This window comes from Bactrocera oleae, chromosome 4 (assembly GCF_042242935.1).
Source record: "Bactrocera oleae isolate idBacOlea1 chromosome 4, idBacOlea1, whole genome shotgun sequence".
Classification (NCBI taxonomy): domain Eukaryota; kingdom Metazoa; phylum Arthropoda; class Insecta; order Diptera; family Tephritidae; genus Bactrocera; species Bactrocera oleae.
This window is the reverse complement of record NC_091538.1, coordinates 50106164-50125246: the sequence shown is the minus strand read 5'-3', so window position 1 is coordinate 50125246 and position 19083 is coordinate 50106164. Positions and strand designations below refer to the sequence as shown.

General features: G+C 36.8%; 2 protein-coding genes across 25 annotated transcripts in view; one reads left to right on the top strand and one right to left on the bottom strand.

Annotated features, from left to right (window-relative positions):
* Positions 1-19083, top strand: part of mim (missing-in-metastasis) — a 117396-nt gene that overhangs the window by 27939 nt on the left and 70374 nt on the right. The gene's annotated exons all lie outside the window — the stretch shown is intronic.
* On the bottom strand, positions 13168-15684 carry ppk25 (pickpocket 25). Its single transcript, XM_070107792.1, has 6 exons — positions 15392-15684; positions 15158-15314; positions 14955-15058; positions 14775-14874; positions 14096-14287; positions 13168-14029 (listed from the first exon to the last, which is right to left on the bottom strand). The coding sequence occupies exons 1-6, from the start codon at positions 15682-15684 to the stop codon at positions 13520-13522; spliced, it is 1356 nt and encodes a 451-aa protein (XP_069963893.1). The 3' UTR covers positions 13168-13519.

Here is a 19083-nt window from a genome sequence, read left to right as displayed (position 1 = left end):
GCAGCTTACAAACATTTGTACATCTTTTCAATACCTGCTTTAAAATTCACCAAGCGATTGTTTTATCATTTAACTGTAACTGCGTTTTAATTGCGCTTTTTTGCGCCACTACTCGGCAGCAACTGCAGCTATATCGACTGCGCTCAAAGTTGAACGAGTACGCATTTAAATTTGTTTGTATGTATGTGTGTTTGCTATACACCTTTATGTCTATGCCATAAGTCCTGCTGCTGCGGCGATTCACAGATAATGTCATTACATAGCGATGGCAAATGTCAACAGCAGCTTAAGCTTTCCACGGGCATTCGGCTGTGCGAGATTTCATTTTCGATAAGCTTACAAAACGTTCACAAATCGTATAAAGTGCTCACGGCATTTAGATTTCGCTTTATTTATTGCGGGCAATGCAGCAAACGTTTGGTAAATTCTGTCCCAAATATTTTGTAACATTTACGTTTTGCGAATAGAGTTAAGTCAACGCAGTAAGGGAGCGCTAGTTGCGAACGGAGAGCGAATATTATTGACTCTGGATTAATTTGACTCATATTACCAGATTATGAATGCTATACTGAACCGCGTAATATTTTCAATTATTTAGTAATGTTCCGCTGATTTCTCATGCTTTCAAATTGTGCATTATTCTATTGATTTTGGAATCTTTATATCCATCTGTTATTTTTTCCATTTTTTATAGCAGTGCTGCATTCCGCTACCGTAACAAATAAAAACTGTCATGTAAAATCTGGATATGGAACTCCTCTGCAGATCATCCTAAAGTTTCATGGCTATGGGGTGATTGTTGTTGTTGTAGCGTCAGAATTCTAATCTAATCTAATGTGGCTGCCAGTCGGTCACTTTAGTAGTCCCATCGGCTACCCTTCAGAAGTTCATGTTTAGATATTTGGCTTTAACAAATATATTCTTTGTCATTTTCAGTTTAAAGAAGTTGTTGGGTAAAGAAGGTGTTTGAGGAATTGCGGAGTAGTAATTAGTTCAGATTTTATGGCCACTTCACTGTCTAAACAATCCCCAGATACAATATAGTACCTGCGCTTCTGTTACTTCGACTGGCTAAAGAACTGCGTAGTGAACCACACTGGTTAGGTTAAGTTAGATGTCTGATTATGTCTGTTATGTACAGTCTTTTGTGAAGCCAGACGAAAAACTCTTGTATTTGGATATCAGCTATCGGCAAAGCGCTCTGAACCTATCACAAAACTGCTTCGATGCTTTTTTTTCTATTTCCGCTATTTCACTTGCATGTTTAAAAGATCCGAGGTGTTTTTGCCTTTATGTAGCAAAGACGGGACATTCGAGTTGATAGTGTTGAGATCATTCTATTTCATCTTCTTCCAAACAGCTGATGCAACTCCGGTAGACATTTGTTTAATTTTACCGCATGAATCCCGATTGGACTTTGTCCAGTGTCTTAAAACCATTGAAAAGCGAATTTTGTTGAGAGCGAAGGCTAGACCTGTTACGCTTGCTGTGTTGGTCTGAAGTCCAACAATCCGTTCCCATTTCGCAGTTATTGAGACCGAAGTCTCAGCATACCGAAGTAATAGATTTACTGCTACTTTTCTGGCAGCCACTTCTGCTTGGAAGACGTTGAGGACGGAAGCTTAAAAATGGAGCTAATCGATAGTTACCGACAGTGTACAACTCCACCAACCCTCCCTGAAAATCTTGACCCCTCCGTAAAAAAAGCTCAGCGCCTCTCCTCAAGCGAGTCCTCTCTCATGCTCCCTAGAAGGTATGTGAGCGAAGGAAGGTATTACCCAGCGACCTGGTAATTCAAGTATTTTGAAATGAATTCAAAGTGTACCCCATCTAAATAGTGAGCCATGCAACATCGTATAGATTATCTTCAGTGCTCCATCCAGCTTTCAGTGTAGATCCACAACTAGTGCTGGTAATTATGTCGAAAACGTTTTAAACTCAGTAGAGCTACCACATACAAAATAGACTGGCATTTCCCTATTGTTTCATTGAAGAACTTTTTTTAAACTATTGAACCAGTGTTTTTTCGACCAAACTGGTGATTAGATGACTGCAGCGAGACAAATAAGTAATCACCATCTTAAATACATAGTTGCACTTGCACTATTTTATTGTCGGATTCAGTGGGCTTTCACCAGGTACCTTACCCGTTTACAACGCTCTCGCTTATAATATTCCGAGAAAATTTCGTTCAAACTCTTTGCGTAACAAAGTTCGGGTTGCCAATTGGGTTGCCAAATCTTTGCACAAAAATTAAGCCATAGGTAACGGTAGAAATAGTCACTTAAACAGCTGTCCAACAATATGATAAGGATTTCTGAAAATTTCGATTGCGAGAATAAGCCTTTTTTGTTTTCCTTAAGAGTATGTCTCAGTCAATCCTAGGTCATAATACTATTTAAACAACCGTTATGTGAGGGAAGTTTTGAAACCACCGCATTTAAGTTCAAGGCAGTAACCAGCGACATAGCTATGTTGTAGCTTTGTCTTCTAACAAAACTTCTTTTCTTCCCGCTGTTGGGTCCAACGGTTTTGATAGTATTTTTCTCACTTACTCAAATGTAAGCTTTCTCCTTCTCTCAATTTTAGCAATTCCTATGCAAATTATGTAGCCGGGGGAGCTTTTCAAACCACACACGGACCATTTTTACAAATCTGCTTCTTCACTTTAAACCACTTTTCGGCATCAAAAGGTGTTATTTATAAGATTTTGTGCGCCAATTTTTAGCTTATTCTTCTCTTTTGCCGGCTACATTGCCCTCAATTTAAATAAACTTTATCAATTCGGTCGCATGTCTTTTATCAGCTACAATCGCACGCGCTGCCAAAATCATTTTGTTGGTGGACTTCAGTCTGTAAAATGAAGTAAAAAAAACAAATTCCAAAAATAGCTGCTAGGAAAAAATGTGTGCAGCAGGTGTTAATGTGAGTGTGGACGTGTGTGTGTGTATGTGATTTCTTCCCCCCCTTTTTGAAAAAATAAAAATCACACAACTCGACAAATGTTTTTGTACTAAAAATAACACACATTTTAAGTGCCTCAGACATGCGATAGTGTGTGTGTGTTGCTACTCGAGTACTCATGTGTGCGTGCGTACAAGACTGAATGAACCAGGAAGCTGCTGTTGGCAAAGTAAAAATGTCGTCTGATGAACTGATGAACTAAGTGACTGACTGGGAGCCTCTGACATGCCGCATTCTACTTTAAAAAATTGCTGTTTTTGTAGCTGTTGCTGCTGCTACAAACTTGCCACAACTGTCAACAGTATGCTTTGAGTTATGTTGCAACTTTTATACCCTTCTTTTGCATGACCTGATTTCATTTTAGACTTAGTTTGTTTTCCAACAAAATTATTTCAATACTGACAATTTTCGATCAAATATCTTCTGTTATTTGCAATCTCGAAATTTTACTAAATACTTTTATTCATTCCTTTTTAATTGCATCCTCAGTTAACTACGTTTTACAGATCTAACCGTAATTCTCATCTATAATGGATTTTCATACCGCAATTCAAACTATAGACCCTGTTCGTTAATTAAATTGTTTAAAATTCAAGGTTTTTCGAAAAAATTTCTGTTCATAGGCTCGAAAAAAATCAATTGCAATGAGGTTTCTTCCACGTCACTGCAAAGTAAAGAACTCGTAAAATTATTTGCCGCTTTTTCGCTTTGAGAACTCTCTCTTTCTCTCTGTTTCTTACTCTCAGAACTCGATAAGCTTGATCCATATTTACGTAGTGCTTTAGAAGGAGCAATTAGATTCGCAAACTAAAAGTACAACCGATGAGACGAAGAAAGATCTGATAGATTTGATATCTACTTGTAAATAGTCTATCAACAAGATCGACGTGATGTTGAAATGAAATAAATCACTAAAATTTGGTCAAAATGGGTTATAATTTTTTTTTGCCATTTATGATTTGTACAAAATGTCGGTGAAATGGCTACCACGTCTCCGTTTACGCCAATATTTCTAGTTGACCTTTGATTTATCATACCCGCAGAGAAAATAATCTAGAGGCGTTAAATCGCATGATGTTGGCGGTCATTTGGCTAGGTCATTTCTGGAAATTAACGAGTCGCCATACTTTCCACGCAATGTGTCCATGTTTAGATGTGAAACAAGAGGCGGCGTACCGTCTTGCTGGGAATAGATATCAAATGCCGGAAAAAAGGTCATTTAACATCGTGTTATAACGCTCGCTGTTGAGGTTAGTGTACAAATAATAAATATTTATAAATTTATTGTGCGAGAGCTTAAAGCCCAACGAGCTTTTGTTTGTCCACAACGCACGCGCTGCTAACGCTGTGGTTTTATTTTGTATAGATCCATCTTTTTTTTGAAATCTAACCGAATATACTACCAAACAAAAGCATGTGAATGCTAAAAATTACATGAATGGTATATATTGTCTACTAATGCCTTTTGAGGATCCACACTTTGCGATGCGCAACTCACTTAGTGCCACCTTCCTCGTCTGTAGGCTTTTCATTCGCCGCATTGCACAGAGCAAAGTTCCATATAACCTCAACGTCAGTTCGAAATGCCATGAATAGTTTGTTCGTGGAAATGAAGGCGCTGATTTGTAGCTGCCACCACTGGTTGACTGTCGGTAAGTCTGCCATCGCCAGCGTTGCAGTCACAGCATTTCACACACCGAGAGACAGTTCCATGTAGTATACAGTGTTGTTGGGCTTTTTCTTTCAGCTTCTAATAATTTATGCGCATTTCAGAGTTGTATTTGTGTCGCTGCACCGCTTACCTATTGCCTTCCCTGCTTATTTTCCTTGCCTTCATTGCTTTTGGTTCACTTAATATGCTTTATATTGTATTATTAAATTATTGGAAGATTTCCGTAGCCACTTTAGATTGGAAGTTAGTTTTCTTTGTGCGCGCCTTAGATCCATTGAGGAAGTACACATTTGCTTCGCACGCAATTCTGCTTCGTGCTCACATACATTTTTACGTCTCTCCGTCCGTATGAGCTCACTCGTTTGCTTGCGTCGGGCGTGCAACTTGTCCGACTGGTTGCCGCTTCGCTGTTTCTACTCGCATGCGTATTTATTGTTATTAGATTTTTATGTGTTGATTTTACTTTGGCCTGAGTGCGAATCAGAGCAGAAAAATTATAGGCCGTCAGGCTGTAGCAACGAGACTGAGACCAGCTAAAAGTTGTTGATTTACTTGGTTAAGTGAAGGCTACTGTAAAATTATCAAACTAAAACTTTAATGTGCAAGAGAAACGTCTAGACGGCACCAGGTTTCGCTGTTTATAGGCTAGAGGTGCTTTTAAAATTTGCTTTAAAATTAAGCTTTAATGATTTACCAGAAACCAGAATCGTATCGCAATATCCCTTAATGACCGTCTCATTAGGATGGAATTGCTTTAATGCATGGATAACCTTCAGTTTCAGCACCAACATCAGATATCTTAATGAACAATTACTGAGCTGAAGCGCTTGGGTCCGTACCGAGGAAAACTCGACAAATTTGATTTGAATCCGTGTCGATCCTTGCCAGTTCTTAAATTTGCTTGCAAATCTTTGGGATTTTGAAAGTTAAGTTTTTTCTCTACAGAGTTCAATGCGAAGAAGGCACCATTAGCGATTACCTTCAAAACTAAAGCGCTGAGCTTTAAACGGTCCACCCGCCTTAAGCTTAGCGTACATCGGATTTTAGTTCGCTTGACTATTTCCAGAACCTTTTTCGATTGATTAACGTCGAATCAATTATTCGCAATATCCCATGAACATTTTGTTTTATAAATTTGCCATTCACCCTTCTGTGATACAGGTAAAGATTCCTAAAATGCAGCGGATCCAAAGTATAACTTTTGGATTGCTGAGTTGACGTTTTTATGCGATCTACATATAGTCGGTAATTTGCTGACTATTTCTTTCCACTTGTCTCTGTTAATTGTGAGACTCATTCGCTTTGCTTTATCTGGTCTAAAAAGAACCCGAAATAATATCAGTTGTATTGGTCTATGATACCTAGAACTCATACCTTTTCTTCAATTGATTTTCAACTTCAGTTTACACATATGCGGCTCAGCAGTTGTGCGATCGCCTACTCCTGTCTTCAACACCCCAGCTCTCAATTATTGCGAATACTTGTCAGAATATATACATAAATTTTAATTTTCCACTTAAGTTGCAATATTTCGCGGCGTTCATTGAACTAGTAATTGCTAGACCGTGGCAAATTTATACGAATTGACCGTTTCGGTTTGCAGACAAGCGAAACGCTTCATTATTGCGAAAATATTAGTTTTTGCGGCTGAATTTAGTGTTATGAAATTCAGTATACAGACATAATTCTATTACCTTATATAAACTTTTGTTCGTGTGCTTTCCAGTATTTTGAAAATTGTTTTTCTTGACACTTGCTGGGACCCATTTGGGTCGTTAGGTTAAATGATCTTTGAGAAAACTTGGGGAGTAGGTGTTAAAAGGTTGGAAGATGCGATCATTTTTATGAGAAATCATCAGTTGTCTTGTCAACCAGCGAGCAATGATCTTTAGGATTATTATTTAGTGAGATTCACTTCAGGCTAATCTTTAAAAAGTGGAAAACAAGTTTTATCGCGGAAAGTGGTTTTAGAATCCATTTTACTCTGGTTCTATTGTGTTATGAACTGAGCTTTGCTTAGAGTTTTAGGTATTAATCTGCTTCACTCGTAAATCGAATGCAGTTTTAAGTATAGATATTGACGTGAACTCTTTGTATCTCTATTTGGATGTGATGACTGTTCTTGTGCTCTCCTATGTCAATTTAAAGAACTAACAATTAATTCTATTGATTATAAATACTCCGACTTCTCTGGTTTAGGAAGTGGTTAGACTTACTGTGATTCCAACATTTTATATAATATTACTAGAAGATTCCGCCACGCGGTGTTGTGGCTACGGTACACATTAAATACTATTATAATAAATTATTCAATATATGTATGTATGTAATTCAAATATTGTATGTACAAATAAGAACGTAACTGTTATTGCTAGCATAATAATCCATGAGATTAAACTAGAGGTCTAATTTTAAAACTGATTTATACAAATATTTGTCCATGTGAAAATAGATTGAATTCAAAATCTATATCGAAAATTAATATTTTTTGGCTTTAAGTCTTATTTATAGACTTGTCTTAGAAGATAACATAGATTCTGACGGTATCATTGAAATACGCTGCAGCTGGACCATTTCTCCATCAAATTTCCAAGTCAAAAGGGTTGCTACAAGAATATTTGTGTTGATATTTTTGCTGACCAAACTATCTTACACCGTCATCTATTAGAATCTTACAGATAAATATGACCCTTTCTCATATAATAAATAAATAAATAAATAGCAATAAAAATTGTTGTGGATATAAAATATCCTATCTTTTAAAGTTGGATCAATCTGTACTAAGTGTGCTAAATTTTTATTAACATCTGTTCAGTAGTTTAGGAGACCAACTTTGATGTCGAAACAATATTATTAGTAATTGAAGCGTCTGTATTTGGAAATTATTCATATGTTCCTGTTAAATATATAAAAATTTTAGCCATATCAATCTCAAATTTTCTTTCATCGTCCACTTACCAAGAATAAAGCATCCGTCACGTCAAAACAATTTTGTGGTTTCTCCGTCGTCATTATTTGTTTTTTCATAATATTAAATATTGTTCTATTTTTATATATAGTTAACGCTAGCAATCGTCATTGACGCCATACATGATATTTTTAACTGGTTGATAATTCTGAAAAGTTCAATGATATCATAGGACCGATAAAGCAAAGATCTCAGTATTTTTCCTAGCCATTATTTCCGTTGAAACATTTTCTCACTTTCGATTGTTCTTTTGCAATTTGATATAGTACAGTTCTGGTTGATAAAACGAAATGGAGTACCTCCCTTTTCCATGTTAGCATTTAAATGGTCTGCTAAAAAACCTCTTGAAAACCTAACTGTTTCAATTGGGATTGCGCACTTATTTTGCACAACAGTAGCCTTGGCACTTCTTGTGATCTCTATATATGTACATATATAATATATGTCCGTAAATATATAATATACATACATGTATGTAACGGGTGTTTCTTTTAGACGTGTGATTTTCAATGAGGCAACACTTTTTTCGAAGTTTGGTTTGCCATTTCGTAATATACAGTCTTACTCCGGAACAACGTTTGCAAATCGTGACAATTTATTACCAAAATAATGGTTGGGTTTGCGCGACGCAGCGTTCAATATTCCGTCGACACAATCGCTCAGCAGAGTCGGTAATTTGAGCAACCGTGGATCGGTTTCGCACCGCGCTTACTCTAGTCCTACTGTGCAGCAGAGTATCGAAGTAGATCTGAATGAGTCCATACGCCAATGGGCGCCACAATTGGCGCTGTGCTCAACCACTTTATGGAATATTTTGCTGAAGATCTTGGTTTGCAGGCTTACGAAATCCAACTTGTGAACGCATCTCACGTTAGGTAAATGAGCCTAAAACGAGATGGACACCGATCCCGATTTTCACTAGAAAATTTTGTTGAGCGATGAAGCTCACTTTTGGTTCATTTTGTATGTTAATAAACAAAATTGTCCCATTTGCAGCTATGATAGTCCAGATATTTCTTCAAAAATGAAGCCGGCCATAATATTACAGCCAATGGGGGTACGCTATAGAGCCATGATTAATGACTGTTTTTTGCCTGAAACGTGGACCAGTGGCATGGCCTCCAAGATACTAATTTGGTGAAGTTATGTGAAGTCGCTTGCCTATGCAAATATGCCCAAAACGATTGACGCTTTGGAAGAGTTATTGCTGACTGACGGCCCTAATTGCTGAATTGAAATTGCAGAAAGTGGTCGGAATTTGGGCCTTGCCCGAAATCATTTTTAAAACATAATGGTCAATCCTTATCTTTACAATAAAGCTAAATATTGGCCATAACATTAGAATATACTCGTTTTATGTCTTCTTGAAAACCACGTGTCTAAAAAACACCCTTTATATAGGTGTGAAAAATTACTGCTCCGCATTTTTTTTTTTTTTTGGTTTGGTTACTGTTTTTTGTGCATTTATTATATTTGACTATTTCCAGTAATTTAGCTACATTTCATACTGGCTTCTAATGAGTGCCAAAGTACTCGTACAAATTTTCAAAATGAAAACTGCCATTAACCTTCATTTACTCCACACGCTGACAGCAAATCAACAACAACAACCACAAAAGATGGCGCTGCTATTTGCTGGCAACACAATAAAAACAAAAATGAAGGTTATTAGCTTTGACTATTTGTTTTGTGGGCATTTTCTTCACGCTAAGCGCACATCCGCTGCATTTTACCGCCACCAAAGTACGGTTAACTATATCTGCCTACATAAAAATGCACATATATGTGTATGCATGTGTGTACATGAGATTGTGGGCCGACCAAGCGTCAAATAGAAAGGCGACCGCACCGAGGAAATATAATTGGTAACCGCAGGCGTCGTTATAATCTGAAATCACAGCGTCTAAACATCGTTAGTTCGTTTTAACGCCATCACGGCATCAGATTTACTTATTATGAGCATCTTCATCACATTTGCCATCAACACGTAACATAATGACGTGGATTGCAGTCATCAGGCGTCAGCCGTACGCCAACAACCAGCAGCCATGAGCCAACATTTTGGCATGAGACAAACCGATTAACGAAGAACTTAAACCGCTGAAGTACGCGGATGAAAGCATTAAACTATAACTATATATTAATGTGCATTAGGTTGGTACTTAAGGGTACTAGTTCATTCCATAATTATTTAAAAAGCGATTTTCGGTTTGCTTAAAGTTTAGATTAGTATTGTAAAACGATTATTCAGAACTAGAGCATCAATGGTCTGGTATCGATGAGTAAAAATTAAAAAAAAAAACAAGATTGTGATTAGCACCATCTATTTAGTCGTTTGAAACTTTTCGCTTGCTAAAAATCTCATAAAATGTCTCTTCTGTAAAAGGTCTGAATCTCAAAGAAGTAATACAATTTTTCAAAAAAAGTGGTGCAATAAAATCAGCATAAAGCTTGCTTCACGACTTTGCGCCGTCTAGAATTCTCAAAAATGCTTTATTGTCTTGGTTAAAGGTACATTTTAGGGTCATAAATTAATTATTATTCAAATGTTATAATACTAAAAAAAAACTCCCGGTCCAACTCGCTATAGTGACGAGCTTTTGGACCGGTGAGCTGAAGACCTATACTCGTTTTTCTCGAAACAACATTTTTCAAATCGGAGGACGACGGCATTCGGAGACTGCTCCTCACAGCATCATTATCTAGTCCACTATGTAAGTTTTTTAGTAGTACTAGTGTTACGTGTCGCATCATGTCATACTATACGGCGCTGAAAATGTGTTTATTCGCGCTAAAAGTTTGTCTTTGACAGTTTTTCGATTGATTTACTCAGTACGTTGTGAGCGCTCGTCAAAGATGGACACCAGCAAAAAGAAAATTCGCTATATTTTACAATTTTTCTTCGATCAAAGCGAAAAAGCAGCCAATGTTGCTGAAAAAATTAATTTAGTTTATGGGCCCGATACTGTAAACGAACGTGTAGCACAAAAGTGATTTGCTAGGTTCCGTTCCGGTAATTTCGATGTCAAAGATGCGCCACGCGTCGGGAGGCCTGTCGTCGAAAATTGCGATAAAATCATGGAAATAGTGGAAACAGACCGTCACGTAAGCACTTATTTAATTGCTGAGGAACTAAAGATAAGCCAGAAAACCGTTTGGAACCATTTGTATAACCTTGGATTCAAAAAGGAGCTCAATGTTTGGGTGTCACACGAACTAACGCAAAAAATATGATGGACCGAATTTCTATCTGCAAATCGCTGCAGAATCGCAACAAAATCGACCCGTTTCTGAAGCGGATTGTGACTGGCGATGAAAAATGGGTCACTTATGACAACATCGAGCGCAAACGGTCGTGGTCAAAGCTCGGGGAAGCGGCCCAGATGGTGGCCAAGACCTGATTGACAGCCAGGAAGGTTTTGCTGTGTGTTTGGTGGGATGGGCAAGGAGTCATCTACTGTGAAAAATCAATAAAAAAACCGAACGAACTTTTTACTTTACCTAATATTTTCAAAAACTGAACCTTTTTCGGTATTTTAGAAAAATCATTGTAAAGCTCATCATCATCATCAGATTTCGATATTATTTTAGTGTAGTAGTTTATATTGTAGTTTAACATATCACATATAAGGTACAGCACAGATTATTTACGCTATTTTTAAATTTCTGTAGTGTAAAAGAGAAATCCTAGTACTAAATATAGAGCACTAAGAACGCCTAACCTTCTTTACTTAGAACCATCATTTATATTTGATATTAAACTCTTTATTTTATTTTGCAAGGAGCACCCTAATGTATGTTTGCAGATATGCATTTGTATAGCAAACGTCATCGTGTCGTGGCACGCGAGAAAATCGTTCAACACATAAAGTAATATTTAGCAAAAGTGAAATGCTGCAAATAGGCATATGTACTTTGTGTGTATATATATATTTGGTATATGGGTAACTATAATATAGTTGTATTGTTGTTGGTGGTTTAACATTTTCTTCGGTTTTTTTGTTTTATAATTTGTGATTATTTTGAATTACGAAGCGAAGGTACTGTCAGTGGCACAACCTTTCTATGGCTTCTTTGCGTAAATTTAATACAATTACTCTCACATACATACACGTGTAATCGTACAAACGCATATAGATGCTTTATATGAGCGCTCCGCTAAAAAAAATAAAAGCAAAATGATTTTCACTACATAGTTTTCCGGTGTTTTCAGCTTTCTTCCGTCATTAAGGCAATTTTGTTATTTTGAGTTTCAAGAGACAATTATCATTACTGTATTCTCTGATCCATCGTATTAAAATTAGCAAAACTTGCACTAAGCCGTCAAAAACCCCCATAGTCTCTGATTAACCCTTTAAAGGGCTAATTTAAAGCTCAAAGCGCTGCTATACCTTTTTTCATTTCGGTTCTCTGTATGAAAGATATAATTAATTTTAACGATTTTTGTTTATTAATGACGTGATAAATTTAATGTGTTCTAGATTATTGAGATGCCCATAACTACTTTACTAAAGTTCAGTCGGTAAAACAAAATACGCAATAGAGGATGACTGAGACAAGACTTCCAAAAGGAATTACTTTAAAATTAAGCTAGACTGTATCAAAGACCAGCTGGTATGTGGTTTAGCTCGAATCACTATATCATATTGCTGTCATACAAGCTGAATGATCGGAATCAAGTTCTTCTAAGGAACCTTTTATATTTGTAAAGGGTATTATAGCTTTGGTGATCCCAGCGCTTGTTAATACCATCGGGCCCCCAAATGCTGGAAACGTTGCCTTGCTAGTGCGGGAAAGTGCACAGGAGACGCTCCATTGTTTCCCTGGTGCCTAGCTTTTGACATTTCCTGAGTCAACTCGATCTGTTCCCAATCATTCCTACAGTCTCTTCTTATTTTTGATCTACCGTAAAGACAATGCATGGGTTTACCAATGTCGGTCACGTTATCGGATGACAGCCATACACCACTCTTGGCAACTCATCCGCTATCCCATTGCCATCGATGCCTTTATGGCTTGGCACCAAGAAGAAGGGAAGTCGCTGGTTACTCTGAATCTTCTTTCTCAATTGAAGAGTCGTATCATGTAGTCGGTGCCGCTATTACCCATCGAGCTAAGACCGAAAGTTCTATATATAAATTACCCTGCAACCAGTAGTTTTCCGCCGATTTTGCTACACATTTTTCAGCGAAGAGGTCTATAGGTGGCAGGTGTAGCACTAGCTTAAGAGCCGTGGGTGTGGTTATTAAAACTCCCATTATGCACAGCGCAGCGAGCCTCTGAACCTTTTCCATTGGCTTCCGGTAGGTGGATTTCCGTACACCTGTTCACCATATTGTAGACCTAAAAGTCACTAATTAAGTACTTTAAATCGAATAATGAATTTTATTAAGACAGCTTTTCATCGTCTCGCTTTGCCTTGCAAGCTTAATACTCATTACAATTTCAAAAACATTCCATGATTTACTATTCCACAGCTGTTCGCAATGAATTTTTATTAATTTCAACATTAATGCATCATTTATTAATATATATTTCTGGTCATTTCGAATTCGAAAAAATAATGCGCAAATGCATTTTAATGACATTTCTTCTTCTATAACACATGCATTGCAAGCAAAATATAAGCATTTGTGAGCTGAGCAGATACTTTTTCCGTTATTCACCCTGTGATGATTTTCATTTATAACATTTTACCTGCATAAATTGTACCGCTATTGCATGGCGTGCCTTTGTTAGGTGTCAGTAGCTTTTGGCATTTAAGTTTAGCGAAAAGAGAAAGGAAATGTGTCAGAGAAAATCGATAGTTCAGTTGATTTCGCCAGCAATACAAATTCAATTGCCTTATATATATTATAATTGCATTTCAAGCTACAGCGACTGTTCTCGTAGCATTTCATATTTTATTCGGCGCTTTATATCACACGAACGCGTAATATTCTTCTGCGAAGTTGTTGTTGTCGACAAAATTGCAAAAAATTGAGCACCACAAAATCGCCGAAAATCTTTATTATCGTATAAGTGCTGATAAAGCTGGCGCCTAAAAACAGACCAAACGCACCGCCAAACGAGACGATCACCTCATCGTAGCTGAAGACCACACGACGACGTATGCCTCGATATGGCAAATTGAGATGTATGTTGACGGTGCGTTCAAATTTTTGACTCATTTCACCCTCCACCTGCAGCCCGTGCATAGGCTGCGCAACGCTCTGCTGTAGCTGCACATAAAACATGGACTCACAGAGCTGTACGCAGGTGGTACAATTTGTCTTCGTCCAATTATGCCGTTGCAAACATAAAAGTTGATCAATATTACAAATGGGTAGATCGGCTCCTACGGCATAGAAATGTGGCTTGCAATTGCATAGTTCCATGGCCCTGTGAATGCGCCGTTCTATGCAACACAAAGCTGTCGTGTAGGTCTGTGAAATCAGAACGGTAAATACCATATATATTTAGGATGACCTTATTAGATAGTAAAAACTTACCTCGAAGTACTTGAGATTACTCTCTTCTGGGTAGCGACATTTGCGGTACTCCACCGGTATTCTGCGCACCTGGGCTTCGGCACTGAATGAAGTGATCTCCAGATCAACAGTTAAAACTCGACCTTGTGGCGCAGTCTGATAGACATTGGTTATGTAATTGGGCGCTACGACATCGAAGGGGTTATGCAGATACTGACAACAGATAGAGATATTCTTAAAATTGTTTAAACGTTTTTTACTCTTACATTTTTTCAATTGCCTCAATATGTTTGCTCCCAAATTATCTACTGTAAAAATATTCTCAAATAAACGGTGTGTACGGAAGAGATAGCTCTAAACAAAGTCTGATGAATATCAAATAAAATAAGGTTTCGAACGGGTTTGACTGTTAACTAAGAAAATAAATCCCTACCAATTAAGAAAAACTGTGCCTCTATTTGACTGCGCAATAAGCTCAACCCCCACCTTTTGCCCAACCTTGATACAAAACAGTCTGGTCTCCAGCAAAAAACCAAAAGACAATAACTTTTCAACCGAATTAAGATATTATTTTCACACTTCAAAAGTCTTGCAAATCCATATTCAATACTTCAGTATAATAATGCTCTACAATTCACATCTTTTTAGATCGAACGTCATCAAACGTCTGACATTTTCCAAAAGGTTTCAATTAACTTACCACAAATACTCCTGCTTCATCTGAATATTCTGGAAACAGCTTGATAGTACAAATGCTCATGAAAAGACAATATTGCACGGGGCTAACCTCGACGGATTTTCTGAAATGATATAGAATAAACATGGCATGTCTTTAGGTTATTAAATATGCATGTATCCATCAATATATCATCATACATACATTTCTCCGCTGGGATTGGTGTACTTATTGAGCTGTGAAGTTGTACGGCACAGACCAACCTCTGTAATTGCTTGTGCGAATATGATGCTCTTTTTTTCGGAGATCTGAATTTCTGGCTTGTCTGGTGTCTGCAACTGTAAAAGTTATAATGAAAGCTTAGTCTTAATCGTTTCTTTAGTTTTTATTTTGTAATCATCTCTTACTTTGGTTAAAACATCCACGTAATCGATGCCCCAAAGCGTCGAGTCATTTTTGTATGGCAGCAGCGTCTCCAGGGTATCATAGTGTAGGACATTTAAGACTTGCAAAAAATTTGAGTAATAGTCGTAACCTGTGTCATTGGATGTGAGCTGCCATATTCTGTTTAAAATATGGAATATTTTGTGTTTTTATACTTACAAAAACCTCAAGCTATTGACCTCAATTTACACACTTACTCCCTTATTATTTCTTCTGCCATCAACTCATTGCGAAAATCGCTGCACATTGTTATGCCCGGATAGAGGAAGTTCTTCTTATCCCACGTCAGTTCGGCGGCAAAAACAAGTGGGTTTTCACGAAAATGCTTCAATTGTTCCGAAGATAGGAAAATTGAATAATAAGTCGCTGCTATGATGATGCCTAACCAAAACAGTCGCTCCGTCCAATGCAGATCTGTGCGCATCAAGTAGGGCAAACCGTGGATGCCGGTTTCGGTGATATTCCGTTTTGCAAATGTCGCGCAATTCATATTATTTAGTCGCGGCTTCCTTTAGTAATGGTGCTAAGCTTACTGGTTTAAAAAAATGTTATGCATTTGGCGGTATCTTAAATAGTAAAATATTTCGCATGTTAAAATAGTTGTGGCTATCGTCTGTAACATGCAATCCCGAACCAATTTCTTAGGTGATTGCCGAAACAGCTTAACAAAAGTTAGGTTACTTCAAATACTCTTATGGATTCAAAATTTTACCGTATTAAGTTCCATAGGTCCAAGTCAAGGACTTTTATTTCTTTTATCTTTATCAGGTGTGTCAAACTTTTCGACTGTTAGTTATACAATGTCCTTTGCTTAGAGCGGTTGTCTGAGTTTTTCTAGGTTGTCCTAACCCAACCGCTTAGTTGAACCTAAATCTCCATAAGTCGTAATACTTTCCACAATTTTGTACTAAGCATCTCGATGTAATGTAGGCTTAGACCCGTAGTTTCGGGATCTACTTATTTCGTTTCTATTTTTATAATTATTATGATCGCATGGTTAGCTTTGATGCATCCTTACACGTCCGCTTAATGACAATTTGTTGTTTGTGAATAATTCATGATGGCATTTTGCTGTACTACAAATATTGAAACAGCATTTCGTGAAGTCATGCGATGCTTGTCGATGATGTAACGCATTTGAATTGCATTTTATTGCAAATATGATTATGTAGTACTTAACTAAGATAGTTTATCTTGGGTCTAAGCAGAACTTGACATCAAATTTGATCCAGTTATTAAGCTTCATTATACTTTCGCTGAGCCTTCTTCCTAGTTTTTTGTCGTGTTTATCGTTCTCGAACCTCAACTCATTCTCCAACCGCTTTACCTAACTTTTGTTCTCATCACTTCACTATGTGCTTTGCCTAATGTTTCTGCTTTCACTTTTATTTTTCGCCTTATTTAATTAGCAAAATCTTACATAGTATACATACATAGTTTGTAGCCATGGTAGGCGTATTTCTATGCCAGCGATAGACACATCCTTCCAGCCGTCTCGGAGGTGGACATTAGATAATATTGTATAATAGGCTGCTTTTCTCTTTTAATTTCATATTCGAAAACGTTTTTTGCTTTTGCATTCCATTTCCATATTACTCGCATCCTGTGCGTAGTATGATAGGCAGCGCTGCTACTTTTAATTCCGCCCAGGATATGTAAAACTCTTACACTGTACAAATGTGTAATAGACTTACTGGCACAAGGTTGAACCATGTGTTGCTCCCATTTTTCTTCCTGCTGTCAAAATAGCATATATGTAAATAAATACATACACATGTGTAAGTGTGTGCCACTTATGTATGACTGGGTAATTGTTTGTTTGCAGTTTTCTATCTTACATTAATGAGCAAATTAATTGCAGTGCTGCAACCAATATCTTTGAATAAATTTTTTACAAGGTTTTTTTTTTCAATTGTAAAAGCTTTTGTATATTAACATTTTGATACAGAGTGGCGGCTGCAAATCTTCGGAATCTCTTTTTTCAAGAGGAGCTCTACTTGTGCCGGCGATTGTAGGAACTCGTGCTATCTGAAACCAAAAAAATAATCTTAATAATTAAGACTTAATAGTAAAATGCGATTGATTTTTGCTTTGGATCAGTTTTCGAATGTCGAAAATGTCGGACTTACAAAAAGGATCAATTAAAAAAAGTAAAGGGTTAAACATTTACTTCGTCTTTCACAAGAACTTGATTTTGATCGATCAGTTTGTATGGCAGCTATGTGCTATAGTGGCTTGATATCGATGGTCCTAAAAATGAGCAGCTTCTTGGGGAAAAAAGAACGTGTGCGAAATTTCAAATCGGTATCTCATTAACGGTGAGACCAGTTCGCGTATACAGACAGACGGACATGGCTAAATCGACTCAGCTCGTCACGCTGATTATTAATATATATATTTGTTTTTTTACTGTACCAATTGTATAAGGATTTTAGTTAAAATTATTAAAAAAACTAAAAAAAAATTTTTTTTTTTAATCCTAAATTGATATAATCTCATAAGCAAGCATTTTCCTGATTTAACGAGTTTTACATCACTACCACCAAAAAGTTTAAATTGTCTTTTTAGGATATAGAGATATCAATTAGTTTCAAACGACTAACATAAAAGTGAATGTATAAAATATGATGCAAATCATAACATAATTTTTTAAATTTGAACTCATCACCCTTCTGTGTTAATTTTTATCTTTAATACTTAAAGAGCACAAAACTCGTTCGCTGTTAGTCGTTTAACATTTTGCGTGGTGATTTTCTCTTTAAAAACGACACGTTCCTACGTTAATGGTTCCTCTATCCGAAGATGTACATTTATTTGTAAATTTAGCAAATGTTATTTGCACAATATATAATTTTTTCGGGAGGTTATTGAGTAGTTCTATTGGTGCTATGAAAATTGTCATAATTCAGTAGTAAGAGGTAAAAGTTTAAAGTAAAGTTGAAAATTCGTACAAATAATGGCATCATGCCAAAATGTTGTAAAATCGGTGTTTCAATCACAGGGTTCATTAACCTTATCAGAAACTTAGTATATCAATTAGTTTTCCAACACAATTTCAATTAATTAATGATTTTTTTTTTATAAATGCTCTGACAGTACTCAGACAGTATTCAAAAAATGTAGTAGAAAAACGTCATTGAAAAATACTGCAATTATTTGCACACAACTGTATATTTTCCGACACAGTAACATGCATTGCGCACACGCTCTGGCTTTTGTTATCATTCGGGACAATAAGTTATGTGGAACACAGGCAGCGGGCCGAAGGGATACCGACGATAGATAGAATAGGATAGGACTCGCGATAGTTAATAAAAGTGGCAATTTCCATTTTGCGTAGAAATAAAATGCGCAAGCAATTGAATGGAAAAAAGAAAACCGCAATAATAAGCAAAATGAGAACAATTGTTGGTATTCACACACATGCTTAACATATTTATATGACTGAAAGAATGAATGAAGGCTTGCATGACTGACTGGCACACATTTGAAGCCAATGAATACAACTGAGCGCTCAGCGGTGGTGTCTCCGTCCATCTATCTGTCTATTATCAGCCATTTATGGCCTCTAATGAGTTCCAGCTCGATACCCTGATGCAGTTATAACAGAGAACGGTGTGTACATTGATATATGTCTAGGTGTATAGTTGTATGTGTGGACACTCATATCCTTTGAGTGGTATAAAAAGATACCGGTTTTATATAGAAAAGAGAGCTTGAAGTAGGGGAAAGTGAAAGGCTTGGGTGTTTATTTGTTTCTTTCTCTGTTCTTCAGTTTGTTTTGACATCTAAAAAAAATTTAAGAATAAATCGTAATAATATCCTTACGGATAAACATATGTACATGATTTTATGATTGATGAGTTTAATCTGCTTACTTACAAAATTA

Excerpts from the sequence above, each read along its gene's own strand:
- ppk25 (XM_070107792.1), bottom strand. The coding sequence starts at position 15,684 with ATGAATTGCGCGACATTTGCAAAACGGAATATCACCGAAACCGGCATC. Across the intron at positions 15,315-15,391 it reads GCAGAAGAAATAATAAGGGA|AATATGGCAGCTCACATCCA; the intron begins GTAAGTGTGTAA and ends TATTTTAAACAG. Across the intron at positions 15,059-15,157 it reads ACGTGGATGTTTTAACCAAA|ATCTCCGAAAAAAAGAGCAT; the intron begins GTAAGAGATGAT and ends CCAGAAATTCAG.